We start from the raw sequence: 18979 nt of genomic DNA on the forward strand, positions 1-18979 counted from the left end.
CTGTCAACCCCTTATCAGTGTCCTACATTATTACAGACCAATTCAGACCTCATTGGTCACCCCGTGGCCCTTATAAATATCAACGTTCATCCTACAAAGTCCCATCACAAGGGAGAAACACAGACACTTTTTTGCCCGTATTGAAACGGCTGTACACCGTATGAACCTGAAAACTCAACTTCCCTGTACACGAATACGGGATAAACCGTATGGGTTGACATGGTATGAGAAGACGTACCCGATAAAGTTACGTCCATCTGGTCACACACAGCTACCGGATTATAAGACGCACTTTTTTGTTTTAACACAATCACAATATAGGATAAAGAGTGTGGAAAGCGCCCACCTATTCTACGAACCTCCATTCATCCTGGAGGAATCCGATGAGCTATGAAGCTCTATTTTCACAGATGTGGAAGAGTAGGCCGAATATCCCTCTGGGGTAGAGTGGGCTCTCCTGAGAGACTCCCTCTATTGCAGGAGGCCCAATAGGTCAACAGTACCCCGAGCATGATAAGCCGATTCGTTGAGCTATCATTCGTGGCCAGGTCGCTTCAGAAAATAATAATCTAATAGCCTTAGTTGGGGTTACCCGGTAAGAAAAAAAGCAATTTTTCGTTGCATTCCTATAGTTTAAAGTGACGTGATTACCTTTCCTAGATACTTTGCACTCCTATCGTGCTTTTTCATTGTTTGTTCTACCGTTCTGACCTGTCCTCACTGGACGTCTGTGAAAGAAAAAAAAGAGCTTCACACCTCATCGGATTCCTGCAGTGTAAACAAATTGCGTCGACTCCTGAGCCAAGCTCGCTGCTCCTCCGCTTACCCCCTTGAGACTCTCCGTCGTGTCGACGTTCCGGGTTCATACCTGGCTGAGCTGTCATCGCCGCGTCGCAGCTAATTGACGGCGATTGTGTTCCACCCACGGACGTTCGACACTCCGGGGGGGGGGGGGGGGGTCCGGTGGGATGAGCCAACGGGGAGGTTTTAATTAATCGAGCTCGTGGCATCTGGTGGAAATTTCTAAAGCCGCGGCTGTGCGCACGCCACGCGTTGCGCACTATTTATAGAATCCTTGAGGATTGGCAGACATTTAATGATGTACTACTTGAGCCAGTTTGCTTGTTTGCATTGAACCAGGTAAGGCCCACTGAGCTATCTCTATGAGCTCCTTTCCGGAGGTGACCTGGCCACAAGTGATAGCTCAACGAAGTGGCCGACCACGTGGAAACGCATAGCAGCCAAAGACACTCGACACGCGTCATGTTGATTCTAAACGTGAAGGGTAAAAAGAAAACACACATACACACCGGTGGACCCAGAGAAAAATCCACGCGACCACGGGGAGAGAGCGCACAAACCACAAGCGTGCAGTCGTCAGGGTCGGGATCGAAGCCGCGGCCACCACGTGTACCAGGCGAGGTAGTTAACATCTCGCCACCACGCGCGGGAGGGAACCGGAGCGCCTAGGCAAGGAACCCGGAGTGTTGGCCTCCACTGCACGCGCGTGTTTTTACTCGACGTGCAAACCCGTTTCAACAGGCGACTCGCTCAGTTCGTTTGAAAACGCCTTAATGTAGAGAGGACCGCAGAGCTTGGATAGTTGCTAGACGCGCCGGCTCGCCGCCACCCCCGGCCGTTACATTCCAGCTTGGTGATTCCTCGGCAATTTTGAAAGTTTAAAGTTTGCTCTCTTGAACTGCGGCGTTATTCAATACGTTGAAAGTAAGACGCGCACACACGCGCCTGCTGGAATCAATTCAGCTCGAATATGAATATCCGCTTTTGATTCCAAGCTTGTAGTGGCTGTAAAAATTAAAAAAATGGTGACGCACACACGTAGGGGGGAGGGGGGCGCGGGGGGGCGGGCACGTATCAATCAATGATCAGTACAATCAGTGGATATGTTCCACTGCCGTATTTGATCACGAGAGAGGGTGTACAGGGTGGTCGACATGTCTTGTGACCACCCAATTAACTAACCCCTAGCATTTTTTGCTCCCTTGCATTACATTTTGTTGTTGTTGTGAACGTCACTTAAAATACAATGTTAAGCTTCAGAGCGGTGTTCTTCATTACAAGGCCACCGGTGGGCCACTGGTGGCCTTTAGTGCAGGCCCCTGACAAAGCACAGACACCCCCCCTACCCCCTGCATCATCATCGTGCTGCTGTTACAAACCCCCCATTGGTTTCTAATGTGTGACGTCGCTCACTCAGAACCATCCACTCCGCAAGTGAGTGAGGGACCACTGCGTTAGAGGATCACATGGGGAGCCGCAAGACATCAGGATCACCCTGTACCGATTCAGTGGCCCGAGGAGCGATTACGTAACAGGTGGGCGTCGATCGATACGAGATGGTCGTAGGTGGGGGTAGGTAGGGATGATGGAAACAGGAGCGAGCCAGGGGAGAGTTAATGAAGGACGATAGGAAACGGCGCGGCACAGCAGGAGAGGCTCGGGGAGCGAGGGCAAGAGGAGAGAGCACGACACGAGGGACTGGGGGTTCCCCGGAGGGCAGTGTAAGGAAGTGTGTTCGAATTTCTTTCGCGCCGTACGCAGCCAACCGCGCTAATCGGGAGCTGCGGGGGAAGGACAGCAAACTAAAACTCAAAACGCAGCGGTTAAAACAAACAAAAATAATGTTTTCAAGCTCGATGGTTTAAAAGTGCATAGCTCCAGTGGCTTCGTGATATCGAAAGAGCGTTCCAGATGGCCGCATCAGCATGCCCCACTCCCTCATCATGCAGGTACATCACCACCACCACCACCATCATCATGTGTGTATGTTGAACTTCTTTTGCGCCATACGCAGCCAACCGCGCTAATCGGACGTGCGGAAGGACAGACAGCACAAACTTAACTCAATCTAAATCAGGGGCTGGCAATCTGTGACGTTGTGTACCTATTCACACGCATTGCAGCTCTTCAAGTGTGGCTCGAGAGGATTTACAAGTGCATGGCCTCCATCCGCTCGGTAATATCGCCAGGAAGTGTTCCGGACCGAGGATGATCAGAGTTCGCATGATGGTTTATGCTCCTTAATGAGATCAGCAAGATGTTGTGGCTCATTCGTGGCAAGCGCTTACGGTGTGTGGTAGTAATAATGAAAATAATAATCATGATCATGATAAGCACGACCTCATAAAGTGCTCGAGCAGACAGAGTTGTGCGATATCGCCGGAACTGTACAAAGTAAAAAAAAGTTGTGTTCATCAGCCTGAAGGGTACAGACGGATGCCGTAGCCGCTACTCCTTGGTTCTTTCGGTAAAGTCACGTAGAAGGGCAATAATACAAATATAAAACAATAAAATTCTCACGACGTTTAGACTGCAGCACAAGCAATCATCATCATCATCAGGTGTGAAAACCACAGCAAGAATTTTTTTTATTTTAAAAGTGGCGTTTTTTTATTTTCTTGCTGTGGTTTTCACACCTGATGATGATTGCTTGTGTTGCAATCGGAAACGTCGTGAGAATTTCATTGTTTTATATTTTTATTACTTTATTGTTTCCCTTCTACGTGGTGGTGACTTTACCGAAAGAACCAAGAATATGAATCACCTGCAGTCACGAAAGCTTTAAATCAAAATTTAAATCTGAATGGGTTGTTAAACCCGCCATCACCCGACAACAGCCAATTAGTAAGGTTTGTCACATAAACAGAACATGCAAATTCGTTACTAATACAGCACACCGGTGCGTTGGAGAGCAAATCCACAACATTTACAATCTGTGTACGACGTTTCGCCAGTAATTACAACTATCTTCATCAGGCGACAGCCTGATTGGTGGATAAATTATCCTGTATCGTTGATGTGATGACGTAGCTTGTACGACCATCACGTGCGAAGGGGGAGGGGGGGGATTAAAATTCTCACTTATTATTATTTAGTTGTTTCCCTTCTACGTGGTGGTGACTTTACCGAAAGAACCAAGAATGTGAATCACCTGCGGTCACGAAAGCTTTCAATCGAAATTTATTTCGGTAAAGTCACGTAGGTATAAAATAAAATAAATGTAATCGCGAAGTTAATGTGAGGTATTGACATGTTAATGTGAGAGATTGACGTGCTAATGTGAGAGATTGACGTGTTAATGTGAGGTATTGACATGTTAATGTGAGAGATTGACATGTTAATGTGAGAGATTGACATGTTAATGGGAGAGATTGACATGTCAATGTGAGAAGTTCCCCAGCCACCGGAGGTGGTTGGGAATCCTGTGCCTGGGCTGCCTCACAGATATTTAGCCTGGTGATAGCCGCTATTCATTTTATATTCCCGGGTATGGCAGAAAATTATTTTCAGGAGCTAAGTACCAATGTCGGGATTCCTCCTCCCCCTCCACCCCCCCCTCCCCCCCCTCCCCCCCTCCCCCCCCCTCCTCCTCCCTCCTCCTCCTCCCTCCTCCTCCCTCCTCCTCCTCATTGAAGGAGCGCTACACTACAAGTGGGTCACTCTATGGTCCACGGTTTGAGTTGCGTGGCAACAATCACAAGGGCTGAGGCTTTGTCTTTCGTTTTCAATTCATGACGGAGATGCGCGCGTACCGGCCTGGTGATGTTCCGACGCGGTCGATGATTACACGTGCGTCTTGGCGGACGAGCGGGAGGAGAAACGTCAATGGCAGGAGGTGTCATGGTTGGGTCTCGAATGAGGCGCTTATATTCTGGACGGCGGTCATCCGTTAGGATTATGATTTATTCCGTTAAAGTGGGGAAACTTCAAGCTTATATCACACCCTCGCGACAGTGCTTACAGCCGCTGCGTTAAATACATAACCAGTCACTGACGTTCACTGCTGAAGGACCAAAGTTAACCTTGCATAGGGCGTTTTAGTGATTGTAAACATGGCATTTGCAATCATGAAACCGTAACAACGTTAATAGTACCAATGCTATTCACGAATATATTACTTTTAATCCAATGACATTCTCGCATCTCATGTTAATATTATTTTCTTGGGTTCTTTCGGTAAAGTCACCACGTAGAATGATAATAAAATAATACATTGATAAAATAACGCGATAATATTCTCACGACGTTTCGGCCACAACACAAGCGGCCTTCATCAGGTGAAGGGGACGAGACTGTCTGGTAGGACAGCGCTGGAGTGTCCTGTCCTCCAGACAGTCTCGTCCCCTTCACCTGATGAAGGCCGCTTGTGTTGTGGCCGAAACGTCGTGAGAATATTATCGTGTTATTTTATTTTATCAATGTATTCTTTTATTCTCATTCTACGTGGTGGTGACTTTACCGAAAGAACCAAAGAAGATGAATCCTTGCAGTCACGAAAGCTTTAAATCGACATTTAATATTATTTGGTAATCGATTCTCAGGTGCACGTTCAATGCATGTTTTATTTTTTATTGTGAATCTGGGAATGACGTGCGATCAAGAAAAGGGGTCCGAGTGGCTAAGAGGTCACAACGCTGAGTCCGGGTGCTCAGATCCTGGATTCGGATTTAGGTTTCATCACTGCCACAGAGCTCGGCATTGGATTAGATCCTGGATTCGGATCCAGGTTTCGCCACCGCCCATGGTAAAACCGAGTTTTCATGCAGTGAGTCGGTGGTCTCGGTACCGATCGCCAATCGCCGCGCAACAACAAAAGCCGTGAGCGCATTAAATTTGGTTCTGCATTTAACTTGCCAAAAGGCCAGCTCTGAATGTTAAATGATCAGTTTCACTGCCGCGCGACAAACGTGAATCTTACATGCAGGGCATGTTGGAGAACACCGCCACCTGCTGTGTGGAGCGCAGATCACCCGAAGGGGATCTCAGAGACAGCGCTGTGATATGCAATTTTTAGAGGCCGTTCTCTTTACAGGAAGGGGTGCACTGCTCTGCGAGATCTTCGACTGGATTCTCGTGACAATCGGGATAAAATTATAGCAATAAATTTTTTTTTATAATGGAGAGTGAAATTGAACGTGTGAATCGTAATGTGGCCATTTTCTACCAGTGAGACAATTGGTATCCAGTTGGGTTAACCCAATATGTAACCGCCAAGCTTTAAATAACCGTCAAACATGGAAACGGCCGGCAAAATTGCGGTTTAAAAATAACTATCCACTCCTTCGCGTTCCTCCTCTTATCGACCTTCGTCGTCCTCCTGTTGTCCGTCCGTCACGGCGGGCTTGTTTGGGTTATTCCGCACCAGCCAGTCGGCAAGCCACACCTAAAACACGGACGAGACGTGCAACGCGCGGCAGCGGGTGAGCGATTGAGCGAGCGAGGGAGAGAGGGGTGGAGAGGGAGAGAGGGGTGGAGAGGGAGAGAGGGGTGGAGAGGGAGAGAGGGGTGGAGAGGGAGAGAGGGGTGGAGAGGGAGAGAGGGGTGGAGAGGGAGAGAGGGGTGGAGAGGGAGAGAGGGGTGGAGAGGGAGAGAGGTCACAAACAGCTTGGGTTAGGAGAGACGGTGACGCACGGCGCAGATTTTTCACTGCGGCGTTGCAACGTTTCTCCGATGTACATGTGGGTAGACAACCACGCTAATCGGAGGTCCGGGGGAAGGAACACAATCTAAACGCAAAAGAGCAATTCTGACAAAGTTACTTTTCAATCTCGATTTAAAAGTGCATAGCTCCAGCGGCTTCTCAATTTCGGAAGGAAGCGCGTTCCAGACGGCCGCAGAAGCGCATCTGAAAGCGCGCGGTGCAGTTAACATCTTTGTTTGATTGTTAGCCAAAAGCAGCTGCGGTGAGGATGACCAGAGCTTGTGTGGTGGTTTATCTTCCTTGCCGAGATCAGAGAGGTGCTGTGGTTCATTTCTGGCAAGTGCTTTGAGCGCAATGTCGTCCCGTGTCGATGTCCGATGTTTTTCTCCACGAGCCGAGAGCCGTCGGACATCTGAGCGGCATTGATTAAATGTTCACATTAACACGGTGCGATGTAAAGGCCTCTTTGATATGCCCCAGCATAGAGAGGGTTATTTAAAAAAAAAAACACTAATCAGTATCGTTATTAGCACCACCACCATCATCGTCGTCGTCGGCGGCATCATGAATGCCATCGCTGTAAATGGGACGACACGGGACTTAGTTAAAAACATTCACCGTGTGGGTTGGGAATTCAGTGAGTGGCCAATTGAGTGAGGAGGGGTCACGGGGAGGGTTAAGCCCTTGTGCCAATATAACGGCAGTCAGAGTGGCAACCAAGGTGATTTTCTCTGCGGGGCCGACAGAGGCGTAGTAACTCGATTATCAGCTCAGGGGGTGCGGCAATCGGTCAGGTGGGGCCCCAGTATTTGATGTGTTTAACACCGTCGCACCTACAGCGGGCTATCTACCACCGCGATATATAGCAAAATAAAATTGAAATACAACGTGGAACGTAAATAAAAGCATTTTCATTCAAATAATTTGAAACCGCGTTTTTTAAATAAGTTTTTGTTCTTTGACACTGTTGTTGTTGTTGTTGACAACACATCTCATGGTGGTTGTCAAGGGGGGCCCCAACTCGTAGCTCTGGCCACCAGGGGAGGGGGGCAAGGCACCCCCTACCGCCACGCTGGTTAAAACCACAAAATATATATAATTCATTCTTTGGTTCTTTCGGTAAAGTCACGTAGAAATAAATTAAATTAAATAATAGAATACGACGTTTCGATTGCAACACAAGCAACCATCATCAGGTACAAATGAATGAGAGAACAAACATAGTAAACTTGGAAATATAATGCAATACAACACACAGAGAGTCGGCCAACACAACAGTCAACACCCCACCTGGTTGACTACACGGAGACACGCAGACAGACACACAAGCAGAGAGAGACTCACACAGAGACACACAGACAGACACACAAGCAAAGAGAGACACACACAGGGAGAGACACACACAGAGACACGCAGACAGACACACAAGCAGAGAGAGACTCACACAGAGACAAACAGAGAGAGACACACGCACAGGCACACAGAAGAATACATAATTTATTTTTTTTAATTTTGCCAGGTAAGACCCAATGGGTTATATAGTTCTTTTTCAGAAGCAACCTGGCCAAAAATGATAGCTCAACAAAGTGGTTGCCATGTGGAAGTTTATAGCAGCCAAAGTCTCTACACGCGTGTCTCTAAATGTGGAGGGAAAACCCGGAGGCAAAAAAACCGGAGGACCCCGGAGAAAAATCCACACGACCACGGAAGGAACATGCAAACTCAAAAAAATAAAAACGTCAGAGTCGGGATCGATCGTCTTTAGCCAGGCGAGGTAGTTAACATCTCATCACCGTGGCACCCTTGAGTTATGCTACTGAGGACAGCATGTACATCGGGGAAACCTTCCAGAGCGGTTAACCCAAGGCATCCGGTGCATGGACTGAGAGGAATTACACGCCTCATGGTCAGCTGTCAAAACATCCAGTGGAGTAAATCATCACGGTTTGAGAGAGGTCATTTCTTGTCGAGCTCTTTCCTTTACCCCCAACATTACGATGTCCGGTGCAAAGTGGCGAGCGGAGACGCAATTGCGCAAGACACCCACAGGATCTTTCCCACGCATGTCTCACATCACGTGTCCATGAGCCACATAGCTCCAGTCTGACCTTATAAAGTCGCAATCATTAAACACAAAATGCTCAATTCTAGATTTAAAGCTTCCGTGACTGCTAGGATCCATACTCTTTGGTTCTATTGGGTAAAGTCACGTAGGTGAAAATAAAATAACAAAAAAATCACGACGTTTCGGCCACAACACAAGCGGCCTTCATCAGCTGAAGGGACCAGACTGTCTGGAGGACAGCGCCGGAGTGGAAGAAGCCACGCTTAGATCACGACCTTTAAGCCACAAATGAACCACAATACCTCGCCGATCTCGTAAAGGAGCATAAACCATCACGCAAATTCCAGCCATCCTCCTCGCAGCAGCGGCTATTGGCAACCATCGCACAAAAACGGTGAGATGCGCGTGCTTCTGCGGCCGTCTGGAACGCTCTTCCTTCCGATATTATAGGAAGCCACTGGAGCTATGCACTTTTAAATAATCTAGATTGAAAACTCATTTCATTAGAACGGCTTTATTGTGTTTTGCTGTCCTTCTCCCACGCCTCCGATTGGCACGGTTGGCTACGTACAGTGCAAAAGAAGTTCAACATATATACACGAGGAAGTGGCGTGGCTGGTCTCTCGCCCGTCCGCCTTAATCTCCCCAGTGCTGGTGTTCACACACCGCACCAGCTACTCATATAAGGCTAAGGGGCCGTCCGTAAATGACGTCACGCACCTTTGGGGGGGGGGTGGGGGGGTCAGAGATTTGTGACGATGTGTGACGAGAGGGGGGGGGGGGTGGGTTTGAGAAATGTGACGTCACATAAAAATTCGCAACTTTAAATCAATACAGACAACACGTTCTACTTAATTAAATAGACATGTTAATAAATATTTTCTCCTACATCAGAGTACAGCGCCGCATTAAAAACACACTACAATGACAATAGTTTAAAGCGATTTGAAGCGTGTTTTATTTTCAAAATGGAAATATGTTTTTTTTTTAGGGGGGGGGGCAGAGCTTTGTGACGTCATATTTGAGGGGGAGGGGGGGTCTGACTTTTTGTGACGCCGTGTGACAAGGAGGGGGTCAAAAATCGTCCAAAATCGCGTGACGTCATTCATGGGCGGCCACCGAAGTCTTGGGAGTGCGATGGCAGCGCTTCAGATACTCGTCAGCGATGTTGGCCGAGAGCGGGGTTTTGAGCTCGGGCTGCTGGGTTCGTAGCGCCCACTGGTGCGTTGCCGCTCTCGACATACATGTGCACATGCGAGCTGTCCCTCACCACCGGATCGGCTGGCTTGTGCTTGCAGAGCTGCGTGAGTCCGGCGAGCAGAGTGGGATTCACCGACCTCTCCAGGTACTCGCGAGCGGCCGGACTCTCCGGGATCGGCTCCAGAACGGCTGCGAGTTGCACACCAGCCAACACGATTATTAATGACTGATTATCGTGGTTATTACGATGATGCTTGTTGACCCAGGGATGCCTCGCAGAGTCTCAGTGACTCTTTTATTTTTTTCTCTACAGGAGAGTCCTCCCAAGTTTTCACGTGAGAGGAAGCAATGTTTGCCAAGTGTAAACCCTCTTGAATAATCTGTCCAGGTATTTTGCAGTTTTCGCGGGGTTTGGACAAATTTTTTTTTTTATATTCAGTGAATGCTTTCAGACGAGACTTTTACACAATTAGAGCACCAGATATACGCAAGGAAATGCATTAATTAAATTAACACGCATGTATGCCGATGTTATATTGTAAGTGGATATCAGCCCACGTCGCCACACAGCCATGTGATAGTCTCCTCCTCCCCCAGCACGTTTGCCTAATACCTGTTACTTTGTGCGTTCAATTTAGCGATGGCAGGAAGCTGGAGAAAACCCGGAGGAGACCCGTGCAGGGTGAGAACTTACAAACTAAGATTCAAAATAAATTATTATTTACCCAGGTAAGGCTCACTTGAGCTCTACGTCTTTGATAGCTCAATGAAGTGGCTAATCACGTGAAAACCCAGAGGACCCGAAGAAAGATCCACATGACCACAGGGAGAGAGACGTGCAAATAAAAAAAATATATACAGCAGGCGTCAGGGTCAGGATTCAACCCACGGCCTCCTGCATACCAGGCGAGCTTCACTCACATGCACTCACACTCTGCATAACAGGGTGATAACAAACTCCACACAGAAAGAGTTGGGAATTGACCTCACAGCACAGTGCAGACACTGGAGGGCGGATACAGCACTCCTGACAGTAATTTCAGTTTTTTTTTCTTTCCCCCCCCCTTATTAACAGAATATTCAAACGCACAGATGGCTCAGGACACAGAGCCTCTGTATGTAGCTACTAGATGAGAGCTGTTTGTGTCGTTGGTGGTAAAACATATTGTAAGTGCCCGCACAAACTTGTCACGTGCGGAGTTTTTTTCCTTCCGTTTTGACTCGGAGGTGTGCAGGAAACCACAGACAAGCTGGAGAGCGGCAGCCAGGCGGTGAGCCGTCACCAACGATTTCCCAAGTTCTGCGGTCCTCAATGTATTAAGATGTTTTTTTGTTTTTTTTTGCCAGTGCATGAGTGTTCACAGATAGAAAACGAATTTTCTTCAGCAATGCTTCTTGTGTTTAGGTTGTTGTCGCAGGGTTATGTAACACCACACGCCGCAGGTTCAAGCTCAACAGTGGTTTGCCATCCTTCCCCCGCACCTCGAGATTTAGCACGGTAGGCTACGTGCGATTCCAAAGGAGTTCAACATGCACAAAAATCGGAGCACTCGCGTGAAAACATGCGCGTGTGCGAGGCAATCACCGTACAGATGGGAACAGATGGAGATTAATCTGCCTTCTCCCGGCGAGCCAGGGCACGACGTCTCCTCCTCGACTCCCACGGGAAGGGAGTTTCACGACAACATCTATGTGTGCGGTGATCCACCATTCCTTGCTGCCGCCACCAGTGCTGGATCAGAGGCTTCACCGGTGCTACGCCGGCTGCCCCTGGCGCTCCTTGTTATTGGTTGCTCCACTCTCCGCCCAACCCCCCCACCTTCAACACGAACTCCTCCTACCCACCTCCCTTTTAGCATTTATTTTTTTGGAAAGCATCTTGAGATGTGGTTGCATTGCTATGCCATGTAACTTCCAATAGTTTGTTTTTCAAGAATGAGTGAGCAGGTAGGGTGAGTAAGTGGGTGGGTGAGCCAGTAATTGAGTCAGGGAGTGAGCGAGTAGGTGGGTTGAGTGAACGAGTAGGTGAATGAATGAGTGAGCGAATCGGCGAGTTGGTGAAAAAGTTGAGTTAGTGAGTGAGTGGGTGATTTGGCGAGTGAGTGAGCGACCGAGTGGGTGAGCAAGCGAGTGAGTGAGTAGGAAGGTGAGCAAATGGGCGAACCAGTTATTGAGTGATACAGTGAGCGAGTAGGTGAGTTGAGTGAATGATTAAGTGAATAAATGAGTGAGCGAATCGGCGAGTTGGTGAACAATTAGGTGGATGAGCGAGCGAGCGAGCGATCGAGTGGGCTGGCGAGCGGGTGAACGAGCGGGTGAGCAAGCGAACGGGTGAGCAAGCGGATGAGCATTACCGTCGGGGAAGAAGAACCGTATTTCTCGCTCGGCAGCTGCAGGGTTGTCACTCCCGTGGACGGCGTTCCGCAGCTCGTCCGTGCCGTACAGCGCACGCAAGCTGCGCACACAAAGAGACACAACCATCGTTCTCCCACGGACGCTGACGCATTGGCGCTGTCAACTGTACCGCGTTCTCAAGGTCATGAGATGCTCCGGAGGGTAAGGCTCACCCAGTAAGGCTCGCGCAGGACATCGGTGTGTCATTGAGAGAGAAAATAAAAAAGGAAAGATTTTAAGGAAAATTCGACTTCGTGGGTGAGCAGGGGCGGAGCCAGGATTTTGACTTTGGGGGGGGCTGACTTCAATATTCTGAGATATCTCAGTGTGTTTTTGTTTTTCAATGGGCACCACAAATGTATAAAACACATTTTATTGTATTTGAACGCGAAGTTTATTCATAGGTCGGAGCCGCCGATGTGGCTAATAAGTTCGGTAAGTTCGAAAGGCTGCCGCTCAAGCAGCCTGCAGGGCAGCACAAGGTGGCAGCCTGCAGGGCAGCAGCACACAAGGTGGCAGCCTGCAGGGCAGCACAAGGTGGCAGCCTGCAGGACAGTACACAAGGTGGCAGCCTGCAGGGCAGCACACAAGGTGGCAGCCTGCAGGGCAGCACAAGGTGGCAGCCTGCAGGGCAGCACACAAGGTGGCAGCCTGCAGGGCAGCACAAGGTGGCAGCCTGCAGGGCAGCACAAGGTGGCAGCCTGCAGGGCAGTACACAAGGTGGCAGCCTGCAGCATTTTGCAGCAGCCGGATATCCGGTTATCCCGATTACCGACTTTCCCAAAGTTTCAGGGGGGGCTGAGCCCCCCCCCAGCCCCCCCCCTGTAGCCCCGCCCCTGCGGGTGAGCCAGGGAACATGGAGTGTAAAAATGTCAGAGTTGTGAACAATCACGTGTCTTATAACTGTGGAGAATACGGTAGCGGTGAAAGTGGCTGTATGGTGGCGATAAAGTTGTCGAGGACTGTACCCGGTTCCATTAATAAAAGACTCGTCGCATTCGTCAACAACACCATGTGTGGACTAGAAGGGAAAGGTATCTAACAGACGACGTTTTGGGCAACAGCCCTTCACCATAGCACGTAAATACGTCAATAAAGTCATTAAAATCTGGTCACACACGTGACGGAAGGAAGGAGCCATGTCAGCGATAGAGGCCAAATACCGGTTTATAAAAGAGACACCGCCAATGTTTGCTTTGAAATCATCATGATCATCACGATCCATGGGCAGACAGCCCGTAGGTATCCACTGCACGTTTTGTCATTAACTTCCACTTTCCTGTCTCGTGCCAATGTGCTCAGGCAGTGCACATCTGTCTGACACCTGTCTGTCATGTCGCCAAGCCATTCTCTGACACATCGTGCACATCTGTCTGACACGTCTCTCATGTCGTCAAGCCATTCTCTGTCACATCGTGCACATCTGTCTGACACCTGTCTGTCATGTCGCCAAGCCATTCTCTGTCACATCGTGCACATCTGTCTGACACGTCTCTCATGTCGTCAAGCCATTCTCGGTCACATCGTGCACATCTGTCTGACACCTGTCTCCTATGTCGTCAAGCCATTCTCTGTCACATCGTGCACATCTGTCTGACACCTGTCTCTTATGTCGTCAAGCCATTCTCTGTCACATCGTGCACATCTGTCTGACACCTGTCTGTTATGTGGTCAAGCCATTCTCTGTCACATCGTGCACATCTGTCTGACACCTGTCTAATTATGTCATCAAGCCATTCTCTGACACATCGTGCACATCTGTCTGACACCTGTCTCCTATGTGGTCAAGCCATTCTCTGACACATCGTGCACATCTGTCTGACACCTGTCTCTTATGTCGTCAAGCCATTCTCTGACACATCGTGCACATCTGTCTGACACCTGTCTCCTATGTCATCAAGCCATTCTCTGTCACATCGTGCACATCTGTCTGACACGTCTCTCATGTCGTCAAGCCATTCTCGGTCACATCGTGCACATCTGTCTGACACCTGTCTGTCATGTCGCCAAGCCATTCTCTGTCACATCGTGCACATCTGTCTGACACGTCTCTCATGTCGTCAAGCCATTCTCGGTCACATCGTGCACATCTGTCTGACACCTGTTACGTCATCAAGCCATTCTCGGTCACATCGTGCACATCTGTCTGACACCTGTCTCCTATGTCGTCAAGCCATTCTCTGTCACATCGTGCACATCTGTCTGACACCTGTCTCTTATGTCGTCAAGCCATTCTCTGTCACATCGTGCACATCTGTCTGACACCTGTCTGTTATGTGGTCAAGCCATTCTCTGTCACATCGTGCACATCTGTCTGACACCTGTCTAATTATGTCATCAAGCCATTCTCTGACACATCGTGCACATCTGTCTGACACCTGTCTCCTATGTGGTCAAGCCATTCTCTGACACATCGTGCACATCTGTCTGACACCTGTCTCTTATGTCGTCAAGCCATTCTCTGACACATCGTGCACATCTGTCTGACACCTGTCTCCTATGTCATCAAGCCATTCTCTGTCACATCGTGCACATCTGTCTGACACCTGTCTGTTACGTCGTCAAGCCATTCTCTGACACATCGTGCACATCTGTCTGACACCTGTCTCCTATGTCATCAAGCCATTCTCTGTCACATCGTGCACATCTGTCTGACACCTGTCTGTTACATCGTCAAGCCATTCTCTGACACATCGTGCACATCTGTCTGACACCTGTCTCCTATGTGGTCAAGCCATTCTCTGACACATCGTGCACATCTGTCTGACACCTGTCTCTTATGTCGTCAAGCCATTCTCTGACACATCGTGCACATCTGTCTGACACCTGTCTCCTATGTGGTCAAGTCATTCTCCGTCACATCGTGCACATCTGTCTGACACCTGTCTCCTATGTCATCAAGCCATTCTCTGACACATCGTGCACATCTGTCTGACACCTGTCTCCTATGTCATCAAGCCATTCTCTGACACATCGTGCACATCTGTCTGACACCTGTCTAATTATGTCATCAAGCCATTCTCTGACACATCGTGCACATCTGTCTAACACCTGTCTGTCATGTGGTCAAGCCATTCTCCGTCAGATCTTCCTGTCTTTCCGGTTCTATTTTTCCCGAACAACACACTTTTCATTTTCTTGTCGTCCATCCAAATATGTGTCTAAACATCGCCAGTTTCCTGCCTGCATCAGGTCGTCTTCTATAAACACAGTGACCCTCCCCTGAAAGAGACAAAACAAGCACATCGTATAAACCAGAGGACACGTCCGTTGCAAAGTGCAAAGCCCCCATCACCCGCACGCGTCCCGTACCTGTCGGGGTGGCTCTGCCGAGCCTTCTCGCTGTTTCTGGGTCCCATGAGTTGCTGCCAGAGTTCCGTGGCTCGGTGCCGAGCCAGAACCATGGCCAGCACGGGACCGGAGCTCATGTACGCCACCAGGCTGGGGAAAATCATCTTGCCAAAGTGCTCGCTGTACAGCTCGCTGCCCTGCTCGGGGCTGAGGTGCACGCGCCGGCACTGGGCAACGGAGACAAAGAAAAACAAAACACAAGGACCCACCCGCGCGTCACTTGAGCCAATGGCTGGGGCTAAGTGCTCTGTTTTACCGCCCCGCCATAGGGTGTCAGGCTGTGCCAATGGTGGCGAGATGTTAATTACCTCGCCTGGTACGCGGTAAGCCGTGGGTTCGATCCCGATCCCGACCCCGACGCCTGGTAATTTAGAGTTCGCATGTGACTCTCACCGTGGTCACATGGATTTTTCTCTGGGTCCCCATGTTTCTCCCTCGACATTTAGAATCAACGCGCGTTTAGAGTGTTTGGCTGCGATAAATTTCCACATGATGATAAGCCACTTCGTTGAGCTATCATTTGTGGCCAGGCCGCTTCTGAAAGAGAGCTCTATAGCTCGGTGGCGATTATCGTCACGAGCCATGGCGATATCAAACGCGATGAACGATTTAAGAAACGTGAAAGGCGATGCGGTGATGCTGCGTCATCAAAGCGTGCCCATGGGGATTTGCAATGAAGGATTTAAAACGCGTCTAAATAACGCGGCGGTGAAGCTGTCCTCAGTCTACTCAGTGCACTGAATGAGCTATTAGCGTCACCCCTGGCCCTATTTGGCCCTCATCAAGATTCAGATGTCGTCTTCTGTATGTATCTTGAACTCCTTTGACACCGTACGTAGCCAACCGTGTTAATCAGAGATGCGGAGGAAGGACAACAAACTAAACAGAAAAAAACAGTTAGAAAGAAATTACTTTTCAATCGAGATGATTTACAAGTGCACAGCTCCAGTGGCTTCTTAATATCGGAGAGAAGAGCATTCCAGACGGTCGCAGAAGCGCATCTGAAGGCTCGCGATGCGGTGACCATCTTTGTTCGATGGCTAGCCAAAAGCCGCTGCGAGGATGACCGGAGTTTGCACGATGCCAACATGTTCAGCAGCGAAATGCCAGACGGCTGACAGATCGTGGATTGGTTCTGGTTCGGTAAGCCACTCGTATCGCGAGGGACCCGCGCTGCCTCGGCTCGGATGTGCCAGTGGAAAAGGAAGTGTGAAACCATGGACCTGGCACACCTGTAGCACAGTGAATCCCGCTTGTGCGATGCACTCTCGGATTTGAGTCGCCGCTTCCAGAGCTTCTGGCTTCACGATGGCCAGGGTGCGCGGCAGCAGAACTTCAGACATCGTTAAGCCCGGTCAGGGTACTCCTCACAAACTGCAGTGCGCAGAGGAACAACAACACATCCACGGCCATGGACTATCCACTGCTGGATCGAGGCTTCCCCACCCATGTGTGTGTGTGTGTGGCGGCCGGGCGTGGTACTGGCAACCCACCCTCTCGTGTGCCGAGACTCATGCTGCCAGCTATGGCTGTGTGTGTGTGTAATCTGTGTGTGTATCTGTGTGTGTATGTGTATCTGTGTGTGTGTATCTGTGTGTGTCTGTGTGTGTGTGTATCTGTGTGTGTGTGTCTGTGTGTGTGTATCTGTGTGTGTAGTGGGGAGCGATAGTGTAGCGGTTAGCGCGCTGCGCTATGAACCTGGCGACCCGGGTTCGATTCCTGCTCACGGCTAACACCAGTGACGATTATCTGAACCGGTCCCGGGCCTCCCCTAGGCCGACTCAGGCTCAAATGAGTACCTGGTGCGGTGTGTAAACATTGCCACTAGGGAGACAAAGGCGGTCGGGCGTGGTGCTGGCCACCCACCCCCTCGTGTACCGTTCCGGCCTTCATAGGTGCTCGCTAACAGCACTTGCCCCTACAGTCTGTTAAGGCTATATGGGGGATCTTTGTCTTTGTTGTGTATCTGTGTGTGTGTATCTGTGTGTGTCTGTGTGTGTGTGTGTGTCTGTGTGTGTGTGTCTGTGTGTGTGTATGTGTGTGTGTATGTGTGTGTGTATGTGTGTGTGTATGTGTGTGTGTATGTGTGTATGTATGTGTGTATCTATCTGTGTGTGTGTGTGTATCTGTGTGTGTGTGTATCTGTGTGTGTGTGTGTGTATGTGTGTGTGTATCTGTGTGTGTGTGTGTGTATATGTGTGTGTATATGTGTGTGTGTCTGTGTGTGTGTCTGTGTGTATCTGTGTGTGTGTGTAATCTGTGTGTCTGTGTGTGTAATCTGTGTGTGTGTCTGTGTGTGTCTGTGTGTGTGTGTCTGTGTGTGTGGGGAGCGGCAGTGTAGCGGTTAGCGCTACGCCGCGCTACGAACCCGGCGACCACGAGTTCGATTCCAGCTCACGGCCACCACCGGTGACGATTATTTTGACCGCTCCTGGGCCTCCCCTAGGTCCACTCAGCCTCAAACAATTAACTGGTGTGGTGTGTGAACATCGCCACTGGGGAGACAAAGGTGGCCGGGCGTGGTGAATCCAAGCCAGTACCTAATAAATTAAACCGAACTGAATGTTGATTTAAAGCTTTCGTGACTGCAGGTGATTCATATTCTTGGTTCTTTCGGTAAAGTCACCACCACGTAGAAGGGAAACAATAAAATAATATTGTTCTATGTTTTTTTTGTGTGCTCGCTAAGAACAGCGTTTGCCCCAACAGTTTATACTGTGACTATGCGGGAGGAAATTTATTTTTTTATGTTTATATCTTTGTTGTGCGAATGTGTCCATCGCTCCGTCTCCGCAATGTAAGTTAAAACAAAAATTGTTTTACCGAATGACATTGTGAACGCGTACAGACGTGCGTCGGGACACTCAACGCGCCGCGGTACAAATAAACGTGATAAATAGCGCCGTGAAACTTCACACTTGTGTTACACGTACAACAAATGGATCGCGTTGCGTGCGGGGTACCTACAGTAGCCACCGCTCGGATGCGTCGCAATGAGCACGGCTGTATTAGTCTGCGTGCCGAATGTTGGCGCACGTTTAAATCCCTCCCCGTGTCTGGGTGTAAGTGTTGACTTCTTGCGTGTTGTTCACGTTCAAACAACAACAACAATAATAACAACAACAAAAATAAAACGTCGTTCAAACTCTCGTGGGGGTATTGCGACGGTTACCGCGTCTGACGGGAGCTCGCTGCCCGCGCGAAGCCTTCGCCGCTAGGCCTCAGAGTGGCAACGCTGTCGCCATGGTAACGAACCCCCTCCAACCCCTCCCCCCCATTCACGCCCCCCCCAGCCCCTCCCCCACTCACCCCTAGCCCCTCCCTCCCTAGCCGGTCCCCCCAGCCCCTCCCCCCCAACCCCCCTCACCCCTAGCCCCTCCCTCCCTAGCCGGTCCCCCCAGCCCCTCCCTCCCAACCCCCCTCACCCCCAACCCCCCCTCACCCCTAGCCCCTCCCTCCCTAGCCCCTCCCTCCCTAGCCGGTCCCCCCAGCCCCTCCCCCCCAACCCCCCTCACCCCCAACCCCCC

The 18979-nt window shown here is 49.8% G+C and overlaps 1 protein-coding gene across 3 annotated transcripts; it reads right to left on the reverse strand.

Moving 5' to 3' along the window:
• Window positions 1-4677: 4677 nt before the first annotated feature.
• NME5 (NME/NM23 family member 5) lies at window positions 4678-18714 on the reverse strand. 3 transcript variants are annotated; one of them, XM_032958386.2, is made up of 6 exons: window positions 18625-18714; window positions 16685-16826; window positions 15414-15619; window positions 12062-12162; window positions 9778-9896; window positions 4678-6184 (listed from the first exon to the last, which is right to left on the reverse strand). In XM_032958386.2, the coding sequence occupies exons 2-6, from the start codon at window positions 16793-16795 to the stop codon at window positions 6098-6100; spliced, it is 624 nt and encodes a 207-aa protein (XP_032814277.1). In that variant the 5' UTR covers window positions 16796-16826; window positions 18625-18714; the 3' UTR covers window positions 4678-6097. The 3 variants fall into 3 exon arrangements, with proteins under 3 accessions (XP_032814277.1, XP_075924526.1, XP_032814279.1); XM_076068411.1 differs by lacking the exon at window positions 18625-18714 and adding an exon at window positions 18420-18614; XM_032958388.2 differs by lacking the exon at window positions 18625-18714 and adding an exon at window positions 18416-18614.
• Between the last annotated feature and the right edge of the window lie 265 nt (window positions 18715-18979).

The sequence above is a fragment of the Petromyzon marinus genome, chromosome 21, assembly GCF_048934315.1.
Source record: "Petromyzon marinus isolate PM22_M1 ecotype Great Lakes invasive population chromosome 21, UKy_Petmar_22M1.pri1.0, whole genome shotgun sequence".
Classification (NCBI taxonomy): Eukaryota; Metazoa; Chordata; class Hyperoartia; order Petromyzontiformes; family Petromyzontidae; genus Petromyzon; species Petromyzon marinus.

Coding starts and splice junctions, on each gene's coding strand:
- NME5 (XM_032958386.2), bottom strand. CDS start 16,795: ATGTCTGAAGTTCTGCTGCCGCGCACCCTGGCCATCGTGAAGCCAGAA. Junction 12,163..15,413: donor CGGCAGAGCCACCCCGACAG/GTACGGGACGCG, acceptor TTGTGTGCGCAG/CTTGCGTGCGCTGTACGGCA. Junction 6,185..9,777: donor ACAAGCCAGCCGATCCGGTG/GTGAGGGACAGC, acceptor TCCGTGTTTTAG/GTGTGGCTTGCCGACTGGCT.